The sequence below is a fragment of the Ochotona curzoniae genome, unplaced genomic scaffold (genome assembly GCF_017591425.1).
Source record: "Ochotona curzoniae isolate NIBS_2020 unplaced genomic scaffold, NIBS_Ocur_1.0 scaffold_2587, whole genome shotgun sequence".
NCBI classification, from domain to species: Eukaryota; Metazoa; Chordata; class Mammalia; order Lagomorpha; family Ochotonidae; genus Ochotona; species Ochotona curzoniae.
The window spans coordinates 27,240,427-27,259,871 of record NW_024467096.1 but is presented as its reverse complement, the minus strand read 5'-3'; the positions used below and the strand labels follow the sequence as shown (position 1 = coordinate 27,259,871).

Here is a 19,445-nt window from a genome sequence, read left to right as displayed (position 1 = left end):
CACATTATAGAGAGATCTATTACTAAACATGTGAAAATTCTGGCATCTCTTAGTAAATAAAAACACCAATTAATGTATCTAGAATTTGGACCATAATTAATCTCATTTCAGTCTTTGCATGTACATAAATTATGCTTTTTCTTGTATAAATGTACAAAAACTATAACCTTGAAAGAGAAAGGAATTGATGAACCCAGATGAATGAAAAGCGTTTGTCAAGTTGGCCTAATTGATTCCTTGTTGTGAGTAGAAGTTCAGATGCTTGATGGACCCTGCTTCTTCCTCCAGGTTCATCTCAATCTACAGAGGACCCAGCCACACCTACAAGGTCCAGAGACTGGCGGAATTCACTTGCTACTCCTTCAGAATCCAGGCAGCCAGTGAGGCTGGGGAAGGTCCCTTCTCAGAAACCTACACCTTCTGCACAACCAAAAGCGTACCACCAACCATCAAAGGTTTGTAGGCAGTGCGACCACCAGGACTTGTCAGACCTTGGAGCAGGGAGGCTCCCAGCCGACCTTTAGCTTGCCAGCTAATAGCAAGATAGGATCAAAGGAACACTCTAGAAAAGATGTTTGGACAATAGAGATAGGAGAGGCCTTAAAAGAAGGGGGCCTGTTGGATGATGGCTGTTATCAAGTATGCATGCATGTGTGTTACAAATGATGTAGTGTAATGTTCTCATCCCCACAGGTGCTAAAAGGGTTAAGAGCAAGTGTGGAGTAATCCCTGGTGCTGGAATAAGTGAGATGCCAAGGTTTCCCACAGAAGGCTTATGATGCCCTTTCCCAGACAGGTAGAGCAGCAGAGATCGCCATTCACCTTGGGATGGCTGGTGCCCAGAGACCAGGTGCTGCACTGGGCACTCCGTAGCCTTTCCCTCTTGGCCCACAGCTCCAGCTTTGAAGAGCTGCCCCTGGATGGGTGCAGTAGCAACAGGTCTGCTCTTCTGGAATATTTATCTCAGGGTTTATGAGAGACTCATTTGTTTCTCTGCCTCTGTAGAGGATTAAGTATTACAGAAGCCATAGAATCCCAGGACACCTAGATCTTCTCCCCTGTATTGCAAGGCAAGGGGACAAATGCCATTCTGCCCAGATTCCCCATTTCTGGATCAACTATAGTACTTCTCTCTAATTCCAGCCACAGGGGCTGTCTGGGCAAGAGTAAAGCTAACAGCAGCAAGAACTTATGCAGCCCTCATGGACTCCTTTGAGGCTAGGCCTTGCCCAGATCTGTGGTTCTTGTGGAGATGCCTACTGCTAACATGTAGGGAGACAGACAGCACCAGTGGCTTTACCCAGTTGTTGCTCAAAAAGACTCAAGGCTGACAGATGGAAGCGTGTATTCACCCTTGGGTAGAAGGAAGGACCCGTAAATGTTTATCTTGAGGAACAAGAGCATTTGACTCAGGACTTTCCCATAAAGGAGCTGAGTTGGCTGTTAACCCAACCAGAGTCAATTACAGCAGGACAAAGAGCCTCTAGTCCTATGTCAAGGTGGGACTTACATTCTGAAAGGATCTCCCATAGCTCTTTCCCAGGCTGCTGTATGGCAGATACCTTCCCACAGCTTCCCTACCCTGTATGCCCTCTGACAGTTGCTCCTTTGTGACTGACAGATGTAAGCATTCATCCACCTGCATGGCATTGGTGGGTCATGTGAGCAACAAATGCCCCAGCCCGTGACTTCCCATTGCAACCTCAACCAAAGTGACTCCTGTGTACACTGCAGCTCCACAGCTGGCCGGTTGGTTGGTCCCAGAGAAGGGTTGCTGCATGTACCAGTGCTTAGAAAACACCTGTATTTTCTTAGCACTTTTACCTTGGAAAGGCAGCTGGCTCACAAAGTTGTATTTGTACTCTTAGACTTGCAAAATTATTCTCTTACCCAAAGACTGTTTAGTCTGATAAAATTCCTTTTTAAGTTTTGCCGTGAATTGTTTGGAGTTTTGACCAAGTAATTCTGACAGAGGCTTTTTTTTTTTTTTAGGAAAAGCTTTCTTTAAAAAAAAAAGTCTTACATGAAATGACCAATGGAAACAATTACTTACAAAGAATCACATACAATTAGAAATTGTAAGAGAAGTCAGAGGAATGATGTATCCTAGTTGTAAAGTTTTAAAATTTCATATTTGAATCAAGCTGTAGACATATAACCTCTACGCAAATCTCTTAAAAATCTATAGCATTTGAAGTATTTTACTACAGTCTAATATAATTCAGATTTAAATGAGACTCATGGCTGCGCAAGGTGCTGAGTCAGCCAAAAGAACATAAATATAATGCAGCTTAACAGCGCTCAGCACTGTCCCTTCTGTGGCATTAGGTTGCCACCTGCTCCTGAACCATCCCCTTAGCCCTCACACAGATGTGTCCCGTCCCTCTCCATCTCTTGTCCTCTGTTCCCCATTCCATGTTAGTCTTCCTCCGATGTTCCATTTCTTTTTTATTGGTCTCATACCTTGCTCTGCCCTTCCCTAGAGGTCTTAAAATCTTTGACAACAATGTGCCTTAATTATTTTTGCATCCCCCAGGGTACCTAGCACAGTGCCTCAATCTTAAAGGGTGTATAAGAGCCATAGTGGAGAATTTATATATGTGTGTGTATGTAAAATCCAGACCAGGTAGTTATTTACAAGATAATGAATAAAGAATTTTTTGATGAGTGGCTTTCTAGTCTTGAAGTAACTTCTTGGTGCCCAAAGAGCACCTTACTGGCTATGGGAGGATGGGCAATTAACACACAAACCTGCCACCTCTTTCCCACCTTCTCCATCCCCTGCCCATGAAGGGCAGACACTTAAGTGCCAAGTCATTCTCTGGGTTACCTATTAATAGCTTTAGCATGTTAGCTCTTAATATGACTCTTTGAATTTTGATCTTAAATGTATGGGTTTGTATTCCAGCACCTCGAGTAACACAGTTGGAAGGAAATTCATGTGAGATTTTATGGGAGACAGTACCACCCATGAAAGGCGACCCTGTTAACTACATTCTACAGGTATTGGTTGGAAGAGAATCCGAATACAAACAGGTAAGAACCATTGTGTGTGGCAGGTATGTAACTGAACGAAGTCAGGCAGGCTACTTGCCTCTGCCCATCACCATAAATGAATGATTTAATGAGCTACTTTTTTCTTGAAATTAGTGATCAGAATATGTGATTGTTACGTTATCATTCAGAATATATAAGTCCTTCACATTTAACTTTACATGTGGTGACATTCATATTGAATTTTGCATTCTTAGGCATAAATTGTAAATTGTGTGTAATAGTGACTGTACTATTTGCAACTATCAAAGATTGTGTATGATTGACAACTAAAGTGCCAACTGATTTGGAAGGTAAATCATGTCAACCTAGCTACTGAAGTCTGTGTCCTGCTTGCCTTTTAACAAAATTTACAGTGGGAAGCAAAGGGTCACCTGTTACTTAGCAGCTCTGGGTCATAATGGCTTATCACCCTTACTATGCTTAGGAATCACTTCTAAATATCACCTGATAAAACTGCAAGAGTGAATATGATTGGCAAATGGCCACATACATAATTTGATTTTTATTGTATTCCACCCTGCTTGTTAATCCTTAATTCTTCCAGAGCTGCCCAGTATCAGGTCACCAACTACCAAAAATCCAGATACTCTGTAGAATCCTGGAATGTGCTGAACAACTATTTTTGTGAAATCTGGATATAGTACCATTCATTCCACCAGTAAGCAGAGACCTGTTTCTTATCAGCCCTTGGCAGAAATAAATGCCACACGTCCCCTGAAACATGAGCATAATTTCTGAAGCTCAGGGGGCTCAACACAGAACTAGGTAAAAACAATGTGGTAGAGCTTTTGTTAAATGGCTAGTTGATGTTTTCTTTTGTAATAATAAAGAATACTTGATGTCTTAATCTTCAACCTGACATCTTGCAGTATTGATTCCTGTCAGTAAATGATGTCATGAAAGATTCATCATTGCTCCTAGGAGTGAAAGAAACTGGGTTTGCTTTATTATCCAGCCTTATTGTTTTAATACAATATTCTCATTTCAGAGAAAATAGCTCCACACTTCCTCTTACTAGAAAAACTTGACTGGTGTTAGGATCTCCACTCAGATAGTGTAGAATTTTCCACACCAGATTAAATTATCTTTAATAGCATTGTCCTCATTCCATAATGGGACAGTGGTTGAAATATGTATGAGGTGTTAAGGAATTTCACAGCATACCATTTAATATTTCGAAATGAATCATTTCCCAAGGGTACATTACATTGCATCATTGTGTTTTAAAAACCTTTCATTCGATGTCCTATGCTTTTCTTCCTCTTCTTGGAAAAATGTACTGATTCTTATATTATGGTGACCACTACTTCACATTACAATATCAACAATACTTTCCCAGTACCTATACATGTCCAATATTGTCAGAGTAAAGGATAACCTATTTAGCAACCTAAGATTTTATTAGCGGATTGAATGTTTCAGTCTGCTGTTTAATGTTGTATGTTTAGAGACTAATCAATATTTAAATACTAACATAGTACACAATCATATATTTACTTACCGTAAACATCTACTAACAAATGTGTTTGTTAAAAACAGGAAGAAACACAGTAGCCACGGGGTAAGCTCGGGGGATGGGAATTCGCATTCTTTGTATGTCAGTGTGTTTCCTGCATTTACCAGGAAATGATTAAGGCTAGCAGTGGTCCATCAAAAGCCACAATTTAGTCAGGGACAATTTGTACTGGATTTTTTTTTTTTTTTTGCTGCTGCCATTTTATTGTGGCGGAAAATGTTGGTCGTCATCTCCTTTTCAGCAAGCATTTATTTAATCACGATGTTTTGAGTATTTCTTTGATTTGTTCCCGACATGAGATGGGGAATGAACCCTTATTTGTAGTGTGTGTGTGTGTGTGTGTGTGCTGAACAGAAGTTAAAATAATTACAATCCTGGGATAACAAACAATACGCTTGGAATTTATAAGGAAAAGCCACAGAAAAGGAGGGGTACTCAGTGCTGTTCGCCCCCGCAGCAGAGCCCTGGAATCATAAGGTTTGTGTTGCACAGCACTTATCCAACAGGACCCACCAACATGGGAGATTCTGCTACTCAGTTTCATTTTCCAAGGACTGGCACGTAGTTTGATGCTCACGATCTCTTGCATTAGTAAGAGGGGCAACATCAAAGTCACAGGGTACTTCTATCTGCAGGAGTGATGAAAGTCAATTTGCCCTCAGAAGAGATGTGATGTTTATAACTTAGATAAAACAGAAAGTCACCGTAACAGAAAGGGGTCTCCTTCCCTGGCTTATTTTTACAGCCGCATTTGACAAGGACCCTGGCCTCTCTGAAGATCAGCATGAAGCCTTAACTAACTTTGCTGTGGTTCTGGTTGATTATAGCTGGTTTTTCTCTGTTGTCATAAGGTGGGCAGGCAGCCCATTGTAATTATTAAATAATCAATTAAGTTAAACTATTCAAGAAATCATTTGCAGTAGGCAGTCAAAATATGTGACAAATTGGTAAAAATTCTTTTTTTGCTGTTTTTCAAATATATTTTTATTTTGAATTTTGAATTGTGTCGTATAATGTTGTGTAGGCTGGGATTCCCCACCAAACTCCCACCCCCCCCCGTCAGATTTTTCCCATTTTGTTACAATAGTGTAGTCCTTCATAAGGAATCATAATTCTATCAGTCTCTTATTTAAGTGTACCCCAACATTGTTATATTTGTAAAATTCTTAGTGGTTGGCTTTGTTGCCTTCTGAAGAAATTCTTTGTAGGACCTGAAAATGCGTGGGTATGAGAGCTCCTCTGCATAAATGTATTTCTGATATTGAAATGTGTTTCGTCTCCTCCTGGCATATATATGAATCTTCGATTTTTTAAAAAACTTTCAGTGTGCTAACAAACATGAGATTATGACAGTCTCGTGGCATCATTTCTTTTATTTGCAGCATTAGGGATGAAATAAAAATAGTATGTGACAGACATCTTCACAAGGCATGATTTATTTTATTGATATTTAGATTTTTTTTAAGGTTTCTAGATCCCTTTAAGTGCCTGATGGAGTCTATGGCCATACATGTCTGCAGTTAAAACTCTGTATACAGTAGGTTTATGTTTGGGGCCAGTACTGTGGTATAGCAACGGAAGATGGCCCGGTGCTTGAGCCCCTACACCCACATGGGAGAACCAGAGAAACCTCTGGGCCCCTGACTTGAGTGTGGCCCAGCCCAAGCTTTTGTAGCCATTTAAGAAGTGAACCAGGAAGCATCTTTCTCTACCCCTCCCACCCTCCTTTCTTTCTTTTTTCTCTCTCACTATGTTCTGCTCTCTTCCTCTTTCCTTCTCTCCCTCCCCCTCTGTGTAAATAAAATGAGTTTATTTATTTATCCTTGGTGGCCAGGTGTAGGACCCTTGGATTATTGCGGGGGGAGCCAGGCAGAGTTCATGGTCTCCATGGCTATTGACCTTGGTCCACTGGAGGAAAAACAAGACAGCCGTACAAGCAGCAGCTCAGGAGAAGTTGACCATACCTGTGCTGCTGTGCTCAAGGGCAAACTCGCCTGCCTAGCCTTATTCTCCCAACAGAGGAGGCCTGTGCGGGAGCGGATTCCATCTTGGGGCAGGACCTGGGGTTAGCCTAAAGCACAAGTCTACCTCCCAATTTTGTGGAATCAGTTTCCCCTCGCCCTGTCTTGGCTCTCTTTGGAGAGCGGAGGTCATCAGCCCCTGTGTCAGTTACTCTGTCAGATCTATTCAGTCAGCAGAGGAGTTGTGGAGATAACCATGTGGTAGAATTTGTTCTGTCTCACTTTCCAGTTGGGGGTTAGAGGGATGAGGGGCCAGGCAGTTTTAGCTGAGCCTGCAGCCATCCCACCGTGCACCTTCCACGCCAGCCCTTCCCCGAAAGCTCCCTGCTGTTGAAACTTTCAGTTACCCAGTGTATAGTTCTCAATCTAGCATCATGGCTCCTTTATTTGAGTTATTTGGGTGTTGCTTTAAATCCTACCACTTGGAATCAACATGTGAATTACAGTGAAATACACTGTTCACCAAAATCAAGAACAGAAATAGTTTTTAGAAATAGTAAATTATAAATAATAATATTGCGTGCATAGTTACTCCAGTATTATGATTGGTAGCTTCAATTTAAAAAAAAAAAAAAAACTTAAATGGGGCAAGCTCTGCCTTTTAAATTGGGTTGAGGCAGGAGGAAAAGCCTGTAATTCTGCCCCTGTCAAAATGAATGAAAACAGACCAACAAAGGCATGGCCCACTGCGCTGATGTGCAAAGCAGCCCAGTCGCAGGGAAAATCAACCCAGATGAGGCTCGAGCGTATGCCTTGCAAGCTGGAGACAGCATCCTAGGCCATGAAAGGACCCTTGGACAGGCGCACACACTAGGCAAGCATGCCCAGGAGTCCACTTCTGTTGGTTCCTGCACATGTTCTGTGTGGAAGGCCCAAGGTTTCATGGCACCAAGTCCTTGTGGTAGGCTGTTATGCATGAATCCTGCAAGGAGGCAGGAAAACATTTTCAAAGTAACAGAATAGTACTCTTTATAGTAAGAAGCTTATTCTGCCATTTATTTCATAACATTTGTTTATTTTTTAAAAGTAAGAGTTATGCAGAGAGAGAAAGGTAGCAAAACATTTTCCATTCACTCATTTACTCTGTAGATGGTCTTAATGGCCAGCACTGGACCAGGCCAAAGCCAGGAGCTTCTTTGGGCTCCCACTGGGGTAGACAGCGACCAAACGTGGGCCATCTGACACTGCTGCTCCCAAGCCATTAGCAGGGAACTGGATGGAAGTGCAATGGCCAGAACTTGGATCAGCATCCATATAAGTTTCTGCATCGCTAAGAGGTAGCTTTACCAACCACACCCCTATCCTGGCCTCTGTGCTAGTTTTGCTTAGGTTTCTGCTGCATGTTGGCCCTGTCCTGGGAGGTGGCCACACGTTATCACATCTAGTCTTAGTGATAATCCCCAGACGTTTAAAATGACCTTCAGTTTTGGAGGGCTTTGCTTCTGATCTGTGGAAGTGTGGCGCCTTATGGGCACAATTGCTGCAAAGATGCTGAATTAGCTTTCATTGATTTAGGCTTCTTACTAGTATCTGGGGCTTTTTTGATTCTTATTGTTTTTTAAATACCCGTAACTTTATACTTAGTAGTATAGATATAAGTATAATAACTCAATCTGTTGTCACTATGTCCTATAAAATTTAACTAATTGACTTTTTCAATGTCTGTCTATTTAGCAAAAAATCTTTTAATTTCACTTAAAAATCTACCACTTTTACTTCCTTTGGACCAGAAAATCTCCACTATCTTTCTCTTTAAAAGGTTTTTACTTCATTGGTTTGAGCTGACTGATGTCACTGCCTTCCCTGGCATGAGAGAGGAAAAGCATCCATCTGCTGGTTCAATCCCCAAGTGGCTGCCACAGCCAGAGCTGAGACAATCCAAAGCCAGGAGCTTCTTACAGGTCTCCCACACAGGTGCAGGGTCCCAAGGCCTTGGGCCGTCCTCAGCTGCTTTCCCAAGCCCCAAGCAGGGAGCTGGAAAGGAAGTGGAGCAGCCAGGATTAGAACCAGTGCCCACATGTGATCCCAGGCACATGCAAAACAAGGGTTTTACAATGCCAGGACCACAGTTTTAATTTTTGAAGCATCTCCAAAACTTAACATTCTCAGATCTACTTTAAAGTACCTTAAACGTTAAAGGAAGACATTTCACGCATGTGTCTTTTCCATTATCAAGAAAGAAATTCCTAATGTCTTGTAAGCAGTTATTGCAATACAGGCTGTAAATATTTTATATAGGCAGGCACACCATGGGAAACCAGGAAAGGGGAACTAACTTAAACTGAGTGTCTACAAAGGACCAAATTCTGCAAACTTTGTGTCATTTATTCCTCCCAGCAAATATGATGGTTGAGGTTTGTCACATCCACTGAAAACTTAATCATGATTAATGAGTTAACTGTTCACAACAGTGGATGAATGTTTACTAATTAAACTCTCCTTTATTGCAAGGAGAGGTTGGCTCAGTCTGCCACACCCAGACCCATGATTCAATGAAGAGTCCACACCAGATGGCACGTGTTTCAGGACCCCACTGTCAGACTGTGTTGGACCCAGACATTGCAAACCAATCTCTTTCTAAACAATTTCAGGGGGGGAAAAAAAAAACCTTTCTCACAAAGTTACCAACTGAACACTTTAGATTTAAGAAAATCAAAGCTGAGGCATAGCAGAGAAAGCTGCTATCTGCGATGCTGACAGTCCACATGAACACGGGCTCGAGTCCTGACTCCTCCACTTCCGATCCAGCTACCTGCTAATGCTCCAGGCAGAACAGTGGAAGATGGATCCCGGAAGTCTTTATGACAATGATTCCTTTTAATCTCATCCTTAGAACGATGAGTAGTGAGAAAGGAATAGCCTGTCGGTACCTGTGTCTTTCTCTCTTTGTGATTCTGACTTTTAAATAAATGAGAAAAATAGTTAAAGTTAAAAAAAAAAAAAACTAAAAAACAGTCACAACTAGAAGGTTGCTCTACAGAGGAAAAAGAAGCACAACACTGTTTTCCTAAAACCTCCCACGTGTTGAGAAATAACTTAGGGAGGGTCCATTCCATCATGAGGTAGTCTAAACTTTGGAATAGCTGGTTGTGTTTGGATTGGAGAAATCGCTATGACAACAAACTTCTCTTAAACCTTTGATTTAGCCTCGGCCTTGGAACAGTGAGCAGTGGGAAGGGTAGGGCCTCTTGGTACCCTGAGGGCTTTCCTACAGCTCTTCCCTTCTCTGCTGCAGCCCTGCTCTGTTTGTCCTTCTGGTTGCTAAGTTGCACGCCACAGTTTGTAAAGAAGCAGGGTCATCCGGCAGGAGGATCATGCTTAAAATCTTACAAAGGGAAGAGCAAAAGCAGTGATGAATCCACAAGGGTGTAAAAAAAAAGATGGAGTTGGTTTTCAGGAGGCTTAGTCAGTCAACAGTAACCCAGCAGAAAAAAACATGTGAAGTCTACATACAAAATCTTACAGTGAGGAAGGGATGTCTTAAGAAGATGTCTATCAGGTGAACACTGGTCCCCTTTCTAAACTGTTTGAGATCCTTTCCTTTCCTTTTCACTGTGCAAACACATCTGCCATTGAAATGCCCCACTTCCCGGTAGACGTTTCCATACCAGGCTTTAGAAACGTGAAGACGTTTGTATCTTCCCAGTAACTGAAGAGCTAGCGAGTAATATTTCAGTTGAATTTATTGGGAAGGCTTTCATTTCTACGGGATTTGTATTCATGGGAACAAATAACAAGTAACCTCTTACTGGAGTGAGACTGTCCAAATCTTGTCATTTAATTGCTATATTTTAAGAACGTATTTAGTGATTTTTAAAGTTCTAAGTAGCGATAACAAATAACTTTTATTGTGTAATTATTGTATGTCAGGCATACTCTAAGCACCTCACTGGAGTCAATTGAATGCTATTCAGCAAAGATTCAGTTCATTTTCCTTTCTTTTGAACTTACCTGTCTACCAGATCTTCAGCTGATTTAAGTAGCAACTGTTTTTTTTTTTTCATCTGTATTCATTGAATGGTTTTATGGCTTATGAAAATGGACATAAGTTGTTACATTGTTTTAACGATAGTATCACTTCCTCCAAGCTCTCTCGGAGTCAGTTTCACTGTGTCCAGAGAGTCCTGTTAGCAGAAGTCCCCTGGAGGGATGACTTTCTCAGGGAACCTGTTGTTTTCAAGTCCCTGCAATGGGATGCCTCCCGATGGCCGTGTTAGAAGACATCACAGCCCCTTAATGCAAGAAACTGATCAGACAGAGATGAAACACTTCTAATATCTAGACTGCTGCATTATTTCAGTTTAAATTGGTGATGGCTATAGTTCAAAAATGCCCCCTTAAGGAAACCATTAGGCAAATCATAAACTGGGAGGAAATATTGACAACACATGTGCCAGTCAAGAGACATATATCCAGGTTCTATAAATAACCTTTACAAAAGAATAATAAAAACGCAACAAAACAAGGAATATATTTCTACCTTTTTCCAAAAGGTGGTATGTGAATGACCAGTAAATGCAAGAAAAGTATTGCAGCATTATTAGGCATTAGGCAAATGAAAGTGGAGTGCTGTTCACACCTGTTGCAGTAGCTGAAATGTGAAAGATTGATAGTAACACGTGCTAGTGAGCACACAGGGCAACTTCAGCTCTTGTACTTTGCTGGAGGGAGTGGGGAATAACACACAGTCTGTTTTCCAGAAAGTTAAATATGAACCTACACTTTGATCTATCATTTGTGTGGTATTTCCCCAAGGGAATAAAGAAATGGGAGTCCTGGGGCTGGTGTTCGGTGTAGCAGTGGAGATGCCTATAGGGCCTGCCCTGATCCTGTAGGGGAATGAGGGGTTTCTGGAAGACCCAGCTTTGCTCCTGACTGCAGCTTCTTGCTAAGATCCACTCTGAGAGGCATCGGGTGATGGCTAAAGTTATTTGCCTCCCTTCCATCCACATGGCTGCTTGATTTCAACCTGTCCCAACACCAGCTGTGGCAGGCATTTAGAAAGTAAAGCAGCAGGTGGAAGATCTCTCATCTCCTTCACTGCCTTTCAAATAAGTGAACGTTAAAAACAAACAAGCGAAAACTAAGTCCTCAAAGAGTTGAGTGAAAAACTTCCAAACTGCAAACCACTCAGATGTCCATCCAATAATAAGTTAAATAACAGTAACCATCATCAGTTAACATAGTAAAACAGAGTGGGTGCTGTGTGATTCTGCCTATGTGAGCTTGTGGAATAGGGAAGATGAACTGTAGGATTAGAAGTCATAACAATGTTCTTCCAGTGGGGCAGAGTGACACATCGTAAAGGGGCTACCATAGAACATTTCCAAGCAAGTTGTTGCTGGGTTTCCATTGGCAATGTGCAGCAAGTTACTGATGAGCAGCAGAAAGTGGGTGTTTATTGCAAAAAGTGTAGAGCAAGGAACCAGGCAGCTGTCAGTTAGTTTTTTCCCCCTCAGTTAATTCTCTAACTTCCTAAGCAGGTAGGGTTTCTTTTTTTATTTATTTATTTTATTTCATTTTATGACACAGTTCCATAGGCTCTGGGATTTCCCCCAAGCCCTCCCCCCTTTTGATTTCCTCCATATTATTACAGTAGTACAACTCATAACCAGTCATAATTCCATCATTGTGGGCATGGACCATGCAGAGAGTCCAGCATCTTATTGTCCAGATAAATTCAACAGTTTCATTGAGTTACCATCCTTGATCTGAAAGTAGAACTGGCAGAATATCATCCCCTCCAATAAAGAGCCACAACACAAATTCAACAACAGGAAGAAACATGGAAATTTACAACATCATGAATTGACATGGAACTGAGTGACCAATGTGTTAGAAAATGCAAGTTCTTAAGCACATCCTGTAACTACTTTATTGACATCTCAATTTTAGTTTATACATAACTGATTGCTATAAACCTTAAAATGGTTGCAGGGTACTGTTCGGCTGTCTTGTATCTTTTTTTTCTTCATATTTATATTTAGCAGCTTATAGTATTCAAGTTTGATTTTTAATGAACTATGTGAATTTTAGGATAGTCCAAACAGGCTTGTGACTCAAACAAGCCATATGTTAATGATGGAGGAGCAGAAGAGTTTTAGGAAGGGTGTGCAGAGAAATCTTCAATACCCTAGTGAGGAGTAACTGATCTTTGTGTCCTACTTAGTGAGGTATATGGGAGTCCACGTTGACTTTTTCTTGTCAGTTCTAAGCTTTTCTTATTTGTCTCTTGTCTATCTGATCTAATTTGGGGGCTGCTCCGTAGCAACCCTGATGGTCATTGCAAGAGAGGGTGGGGACCCAAAGTTGGAACTAAGTAAGGACCAGAGAAAGCTCCTTCTCTGAGTCCCAAAAGAAGTTGACTGTTCTGTTTCTGAGGACGGCTCGGGGCTTCTGGCTGTTGTTCCGATGTCTTCAGACCCTGTGAGGAGGGTTCTGGCTTCTTCCATCCCATGTGGGAGATCCGATAGGGAATGGATGACCTCAGAATTTTCATCCTACAAGGGCACTCCAATTCCCTGTGATCTCCTTAGGGGTTCTTATACCTTGAGTTTCCTTACACCGAGAATTATGTGTTCAGCTCAGCATCCACGTTTTTCTGGTCTGTAGTGTTCCACCTTTCCTTCAATTGATCAGTGATGCTGCACGGAGTTCAATCAATCATGTTGAAGTGGGTTCCAGTCAGTCCAAGGGTGACATGCAACTGGGAGTTACTTTTTGCTTCAGGCCTGGAGTGACTGGAAAAGCAATCTCCCCAGACAAAAGCCAAACATTGAGATGTTATCTGTGAGGGAAACAATGACTTCATGAGTCTTGTGTTTGGGGACCAAGTGAGGCTGGCTATGCCAATCCCCCAGTTCTATGAGCTCATTTTGGTAGGAAGTTGATTTGCAACCATAGCAATAACACAAGAAAACTTATTTTAGTAAGGATCTGATTTGCAATGGTAGGAGTTGCTCAGAGAGACTTTTAGCTAAGAGAAGGAAGCTGGCAGATGAGACCAGTGAAGACGGACCAGATGGTGTCTCATGTTCGCATCCAAGGAACTGAATAAAGACCCATTTTCAATGGAGACACTGTTGGGTGATGTATCATTGTCCAAAAATATGACATTAAAAGTTGGTATTTTATCAGTTGTACAACTAATGGGTTTTAACTGTTTTCATTTTAAAATGTTAACTGGGGGAGGGGGAAGAAGGGACAAAAATGTAGAACTATATATTAAAGTCATCTTTTGATTTATAGATGAAATTGTTAAAATTTAGCCAGGTACATCTTTATGAAAATGTGAGCTGCCTTTCTTGTCAGTGCGTCATCATGGGATTTTAAAGTATGTATTATTATTCACAGTGAGCTGGAATACCTTCTGTTATGGGTGAAACTGAGAGTGGGAGGAAAATCCTTTTCATATCCCATTGGTTATGGTTGTGAAGGGAATTTAAGCGAAGCTTTTCTCCACATAGCCCCAGAGCCATCAAGACCACTTTAGAAAACCAGCATTGCCCCACCGTGAACTGACTCGGATGTTGCCTTTTCTCCAAGGTGTACAAGGGAGAAGACGCCACGTTTCAGATCTCAGGCCTGCAGAGCAACACAGACTACCGGTTCCGCGTGTGCGCTTGCCGTCGCTGCCTCGACACCTCTCAGGAGCTCAGTGGAGCCTTCAGCCCATCTGCAGCCTTTGTACTACAACGAAGTGAGGTCATGCTTACCGGGGACATGGGGAGCTTAGATGACCCCAAAATGAAGAGCTTGATGCCTACTGATGAACAGTTTGCAGCCCTCATTGTGCTTGGCTTTGCAACTTTATCCATTGTATTTGCCTTTATATTACAGTACTTCCTCATGAAGTAAGCAGGCCCAGACAGAGCTAGAGGTATGAATTTCGTTAATGCTACACATTTTAATACACACATGTATTCAGATATTCCCTTTTTTAAGCCTCCCTGCTCCACTTCCCCCCCCCCTTTTTTTTTTTTGATTTATACACTTCTCTTGTTTTACAGATTTAGCTAGGCAAAACAATGGCAGTGTTTTGGTGCACCTTTTTGAAATGCAAAACTAGGAAGAGGTTAAACTGGATTTTTAAAGAAAAAAAGAAAAAAGAAAAAAAAAAAAAGAAGAAGAAAAGCAAGCCAGATACCAAAAGCTAGGTTTCATATGTTCTCTTGAATTTCCAGATCTGCCTTTATTTTGGTTTCACTGATATCTTTTGCAAGCCTTTTTTTTTTTCCTTTTGTGTTACAGTGTAGTAATTTATATTCACCAGTCACTTCTTATGTCTTTATCATCTATTTCTGTAAACATGAATGAATCACAGCGTGTGTGTATTTACAGGGCTAGGATCCCAGTGTTGTCAGAGTATTGCCACACCAACAACATGCTGAAGATGTGTTCACTCAGACAAGGCTGCCTGAAACAACATTTTGTCACTCAGTTATTTAACTCTGTTTAGTTCATTTAAATCAAAATGTGTACTTTAAAAACGTTTTAATGATCTGTATTTCTTATGATTTTAACACTATGAGCTGCCTGTATCAGAAATCAAGTAATCAACATACACCTATAAATTATGGAGCATTGTAGATTTTACCACATCCATTCATAGCAGTAACTTTACGAGGGCATTGTGCAATAGCTAGTTATTTCCTTGTTCAGCTCTTTTAAAAGCTGCTTTAACTTGTCTGTCTGTCTTTGTATATAACTACTTCTAAGATGATCACTAGAGTTATTATATTCTGTTATGTATGACCAGAAGTATATGACAACAACTGGTGACAATTTAGTGCCTCTGCCCGTTGTCCACGATTTACACTAATTGTGAGCAGTCTTTTTAATGCGTCCGTTCATTACTCTGGAAAGATTTGCCTGTAGGCTGTTCTTTTGAGGTATCAATGAAGCAATTCAATTTCAATACCTGAATTCGGAGCCCTTACTACTAATGTTAACAGCAGATGAAAGTGGATAAAACCAACAGGAGAGTCGTCCGGGTCTGGACTGCCCTGCCGGTGGGCTGGTCTGGCTGGGTGGAGAGGGAATGGTTGGTGGTAAGCACAGGGTGGTTGCGGGGTCAAGGAGCCTAGATTCCCTCCCTAGATCTGTCACTGACTTGCTGCGTGGCTTGAACGCATCACTTTACCTCTCTGTGCCTCAGTTTTCCCATGCCTGAAAAATAAAATAGAATAAAATAAATGGGGATTCTAATGTTTGCAAGTGCTTTGAGATCTTCAATCAACAGGTGCTATTGGAGTGCAAAATGTTTGAGTCACGAGATAATCAATTTTAACCCAAAGTCATTGGATTATTTATATAAAATCCATAATGTTTGAGTACCTCAGGGACATTTCAGAGTTGGAGGTGCAAATATATTCCAAAAGGGTGCAGCAGACACAGTGGATCTCCCTGCTTCTGTTTTTTTGTATATTTTTGCTGCTTGGTTTTTTTTTTGTTTTGTTTTGTTTTGTTTTTCTTGATCATAGCTGTTCTGTGCTTGGTCTGTGTTGTCTAAGATGCAGTATCCTGTATTTGCTTATGAAATTCCCATACCAAAGTCATGGGGAAACCAACATTATTTTGTTTTTGGTTTATTTATACTATATTCTGCATACAGTACTTTAAATGCCAATTACAGTGCAATCTTTATTTATTGTAAAATAATTTTTTGGTGTACTTATGTACTAATTTTCCCTTGTAGCATGTTAATTTTTTGTGTTTTATACTTTGTAATTTTAGGTCAATCATGTTCCTTGGCAGCACCTGTAGTAGTATTAATCTTCTGACACTTTTCCTATGTTTTTAAAGATGAGAGTATCTAGTGCATTAAATGCCAAAAACAAAATCCATTATCAGTGATTGAAGCGTTTACATGTACCCAGAAAACCATAATCATCTCTTCAAAGAGTGCTGAAATCAGTGATTATTCTGTGTGCCTATACTGATGTAGTAAGTTCTAGAGAGCTTTGTATTTTGTTATTGACTATAACAGTTTAATTAGCCTTGTTAAACTGATCACATCAAGAGAAATGTATTTTTGCCAAAGTCCTGGCCTTCCACATCTCATCCCTCTGTTTCAATATATGACCCACTATGACATGGCACCTGCCTTTTCTAAGACTTTCATGCAGGCATTTTGGAGAGAAGGCCTTTTATTTTTATTTTTTTTAACTTACTTTTTATTTTTTGCCTTCAGCAGTAAAAACACAAATGAATACAAAACCCTTTTTGCAGGGGGGAAAAAAGTCTATTTTGAAACATTTCAGAACTGCTGCTGTGAAGAAATTCTCTCGATGGGTTGATTCTTTTTAAAGGAAGTAATGCTTTAGGCCAAAATAAGAATATTTGATCTTTTCGAGATTTCCACACCATCTGTTTGACCACCGGAAAGCTGAAGTGTGTGAAATACAAGCTGACAGCACTTTGTTTTATTGCTCTTTGCTATCTGATACTCATTAGAATCCCTCTGTTACGAAAATCCTGCTGTCTGCGGCACTGTTTTTTATCACAAGTATGTATATGTGATACAGATCTGTAACCATATATCTTGCCATTATACACGAACAGTAAAATAAAGTGTTGTACCAGCCGTATCTCTTTTGCTCTTCTGCAGTGCGTGGGAGTGAGTGAGTGGCTTTTGGAGGCGTTCAGTCCTCTGCAATGGCAGACGTATCCCTGGCACAGAAAATTCCAGCCTTGTGAAGCAAACTGCCCTTTGTCCTCAAAAAAAAAAAAATTGTTTAGAAGAAAACTTTTTTTAAAAAAAAGATTTTTCGCATATTATCTGCCTTCTTATCAACCCGAAATGTTGGCATTTTCCAACCTTGTTTTGTTGACTACAGTAATTCAGTATTCATGTCAAAATTGCAAAGTGCCCTAATTGACTGTGTTTGAATGTTATCCTCGCACAATTGTTTAAATTAAAAAGACAAAATGTTTTACCTCACTGTTGGACATACATTCCAAGCTTTTCAACTCTAGGAGAGGAAAAAAAAATAATCATATGTTTTCCTGTATTGTAAATTTTAGACTATTTCATATACATTGTATTAATACTGCCATATCAATTTTAATGTATAGATTTTGCAAATACTATGCTATATGTTATACCTAACTGTACCTGTAGTGTATATGTAATATATTTATGCCCAATAAATGTTTTAATTCTTTCAAACTTAAGTAGGGTTTTTCTGCCATATGTTAAGATTGCTGTTGTTGCTGCTGCTGTTGTGGCTCTTTTATTAAAGATTTAATCTGGAAATTACAAATTCAAATGCTTTTAGAGTCCAGGTGGGAGACGTGTGCACAATGCTAACGGGGCCATCTGAAGAGGCAGCTGCAGCTCAATCCCTGGTTGAAGTCTTGCAAGAACCTCCAGTCACAGTCACATACGGCAGCATTTCCAAAGGGCCTAAAGATCCAGCTCTCTCTCTCAGTGGGCTAACTAAAGTGGGATTGTGGATGATATAGGCCCATGAAATTGCCAGTTGAATTCTTTGCCAGTCTGTGTAGATAATACAGTTCGCATTTCACATTTATGCCAAAATTCCACCTCTCCCTCTATTTCCTTGACACATTGGGCCCTTCCTCCCTTGGGACAGAGACATCCAGCTTTGGCGGGCTCCTCCTCTGTCCTCTGGGCTCTCAGCAACAGCAGCAGCAACAGCGGCAATGAAGCATAGTGTTTCTGCCATGGCGATGCTTGTCTTAGTATGATCCTGTTGTTCTTAATGGAATCGCTGTTACCTCTTACTTCTTGGGGGAGAAGACTACACTCAAACGCTCTTTCCAACTCGGCGTTCATTTGTATTACAAATGAAATCATGTTTTTGTGAGTGATGCCCAATTTTTGCCTGCTGCTGACACTCTTGTAAAGTCATAAAGGATGTTTTTTAAGCCACCACTTTCTGAAAGAGTGGGGGAAAAGTTAGGAGAATCAGAATTTTGGAAACCTGCCCCAAGGACGCTGGATTTTACTTCGGCAGAGGAGATAATGAGCATCAGTTCAATTTTCCAATTCTCAGTGCAGAATAACCTGAAGACTCAAACATTGACAACGGCATGATGTTCTAATGTGATGGTCAAGGGGAAAAGGAACCAAAGCCATGTTGGGTAAAAACATACTTAAATCCATAAAATATCTCTCCTGCACATGTTTTTTTTCAGCTGAGCAACTCCCACTGCTTCACCTTTATGGGAGCTCAGTAGTTTATCTTCAGGAGAAATTTGACAATACAAGATTTAATGAGCCAGGACATACAGCAAAATCTTGGTTAGATCTGAGGCACCTCAAAGACTGCAATGAAAGATCTCAAAATTGTCAAAAATGATTCAGCCAGAGCGCCCTTGAATGATAATTTGCAACCTTCAAATGACACATCACCAAGGCAGCTTTTCAAAACCCTACACCCTTAAACCAATAGAATGAGTAACAGCAGAAAGCCAGTGTTTGGGAAATCTGCTTCGTGATTTCATGGTGCAACCAACCAAGACAGAAACACTGCCCTGAGATCAAACTGAAAGGTCCCAAGTCCACATCGCTGTGTAGTCCCTGTCTTAACCAAGTTAGCTGCCTGCTGGTGAGAGCTGCTAATGTGGATGAAAAGGCAAAAACCAACAACTTGAATCACTATGGGGAGAAAAAGCTTTAAAAAACTTAGCTCCTGAGAGATGAGAAAAGAGATCGTCTTTAGAATGAGGGTTAAAACCTTTGAAAAGGACTGTTTAAGAACAAGAATTACTTAAGATTTTATTTGTTTGAAAGAGAAAGAAATGTTCCATTCAATGATTCACTCCAAAAATGGCTGCAACAGCCAGCATTGGGACAGGCCGAAGCCAGGAGCTTCATGCAGCTC

At 40.7% G+C, this 19,445-nt stretch overlaps 1 protein-coding gene and 1 long non-coding RNA gene across 5 annotated transcripts in view; both read left to right on the top strand.

The window, feature by feature from the left end:
• Positions 1 to 17,762, top strand: part of FNDC3B (fibronectin type III domain containing 3B) — a 340,056-nt gene extending 322,294 nt beyond the window's left edge. For 3 of the 4 annotated variants that reach the window (XM_041002962.1, XM_041002959.1, XM_041002961.1), the window contains 3 exons: positions 289 to 455; positions 2,909 to 3,036; positions 14,140 to 14,684. In XM_041002962.1, coding sequence (XP_040858896.1) covers positions 289 to 455; positions 2,909 to 3,036; positions 14,140 to 14,451 — 607 coding nt within the window. In that variant the 3' untranslated portion in view covers positions 14,452 to 14,684. Of the gene's footprint in view, positions 1 to 288; positions 456 to 2,908; positions 3,037 to 14,139 lie in introns of all 4 variants that reach the window. The other variant, XM_041002960.1, reaches the window with a different exon arrangement.
• LOC121171315 lies at positions 5,669 to 7,535 on the top strand. Its single transcript, XR_005886111.1, has 2 exons — positions 5,669 to 5,745; positions 7,472 to 7,535. It is a non-coding gene; the product is annotated as an uncharacterized LOC121171315 (long non-coding RNA).
• Positions 17,763 to 19,445: the final 1,683 nt, after the last annotated feature.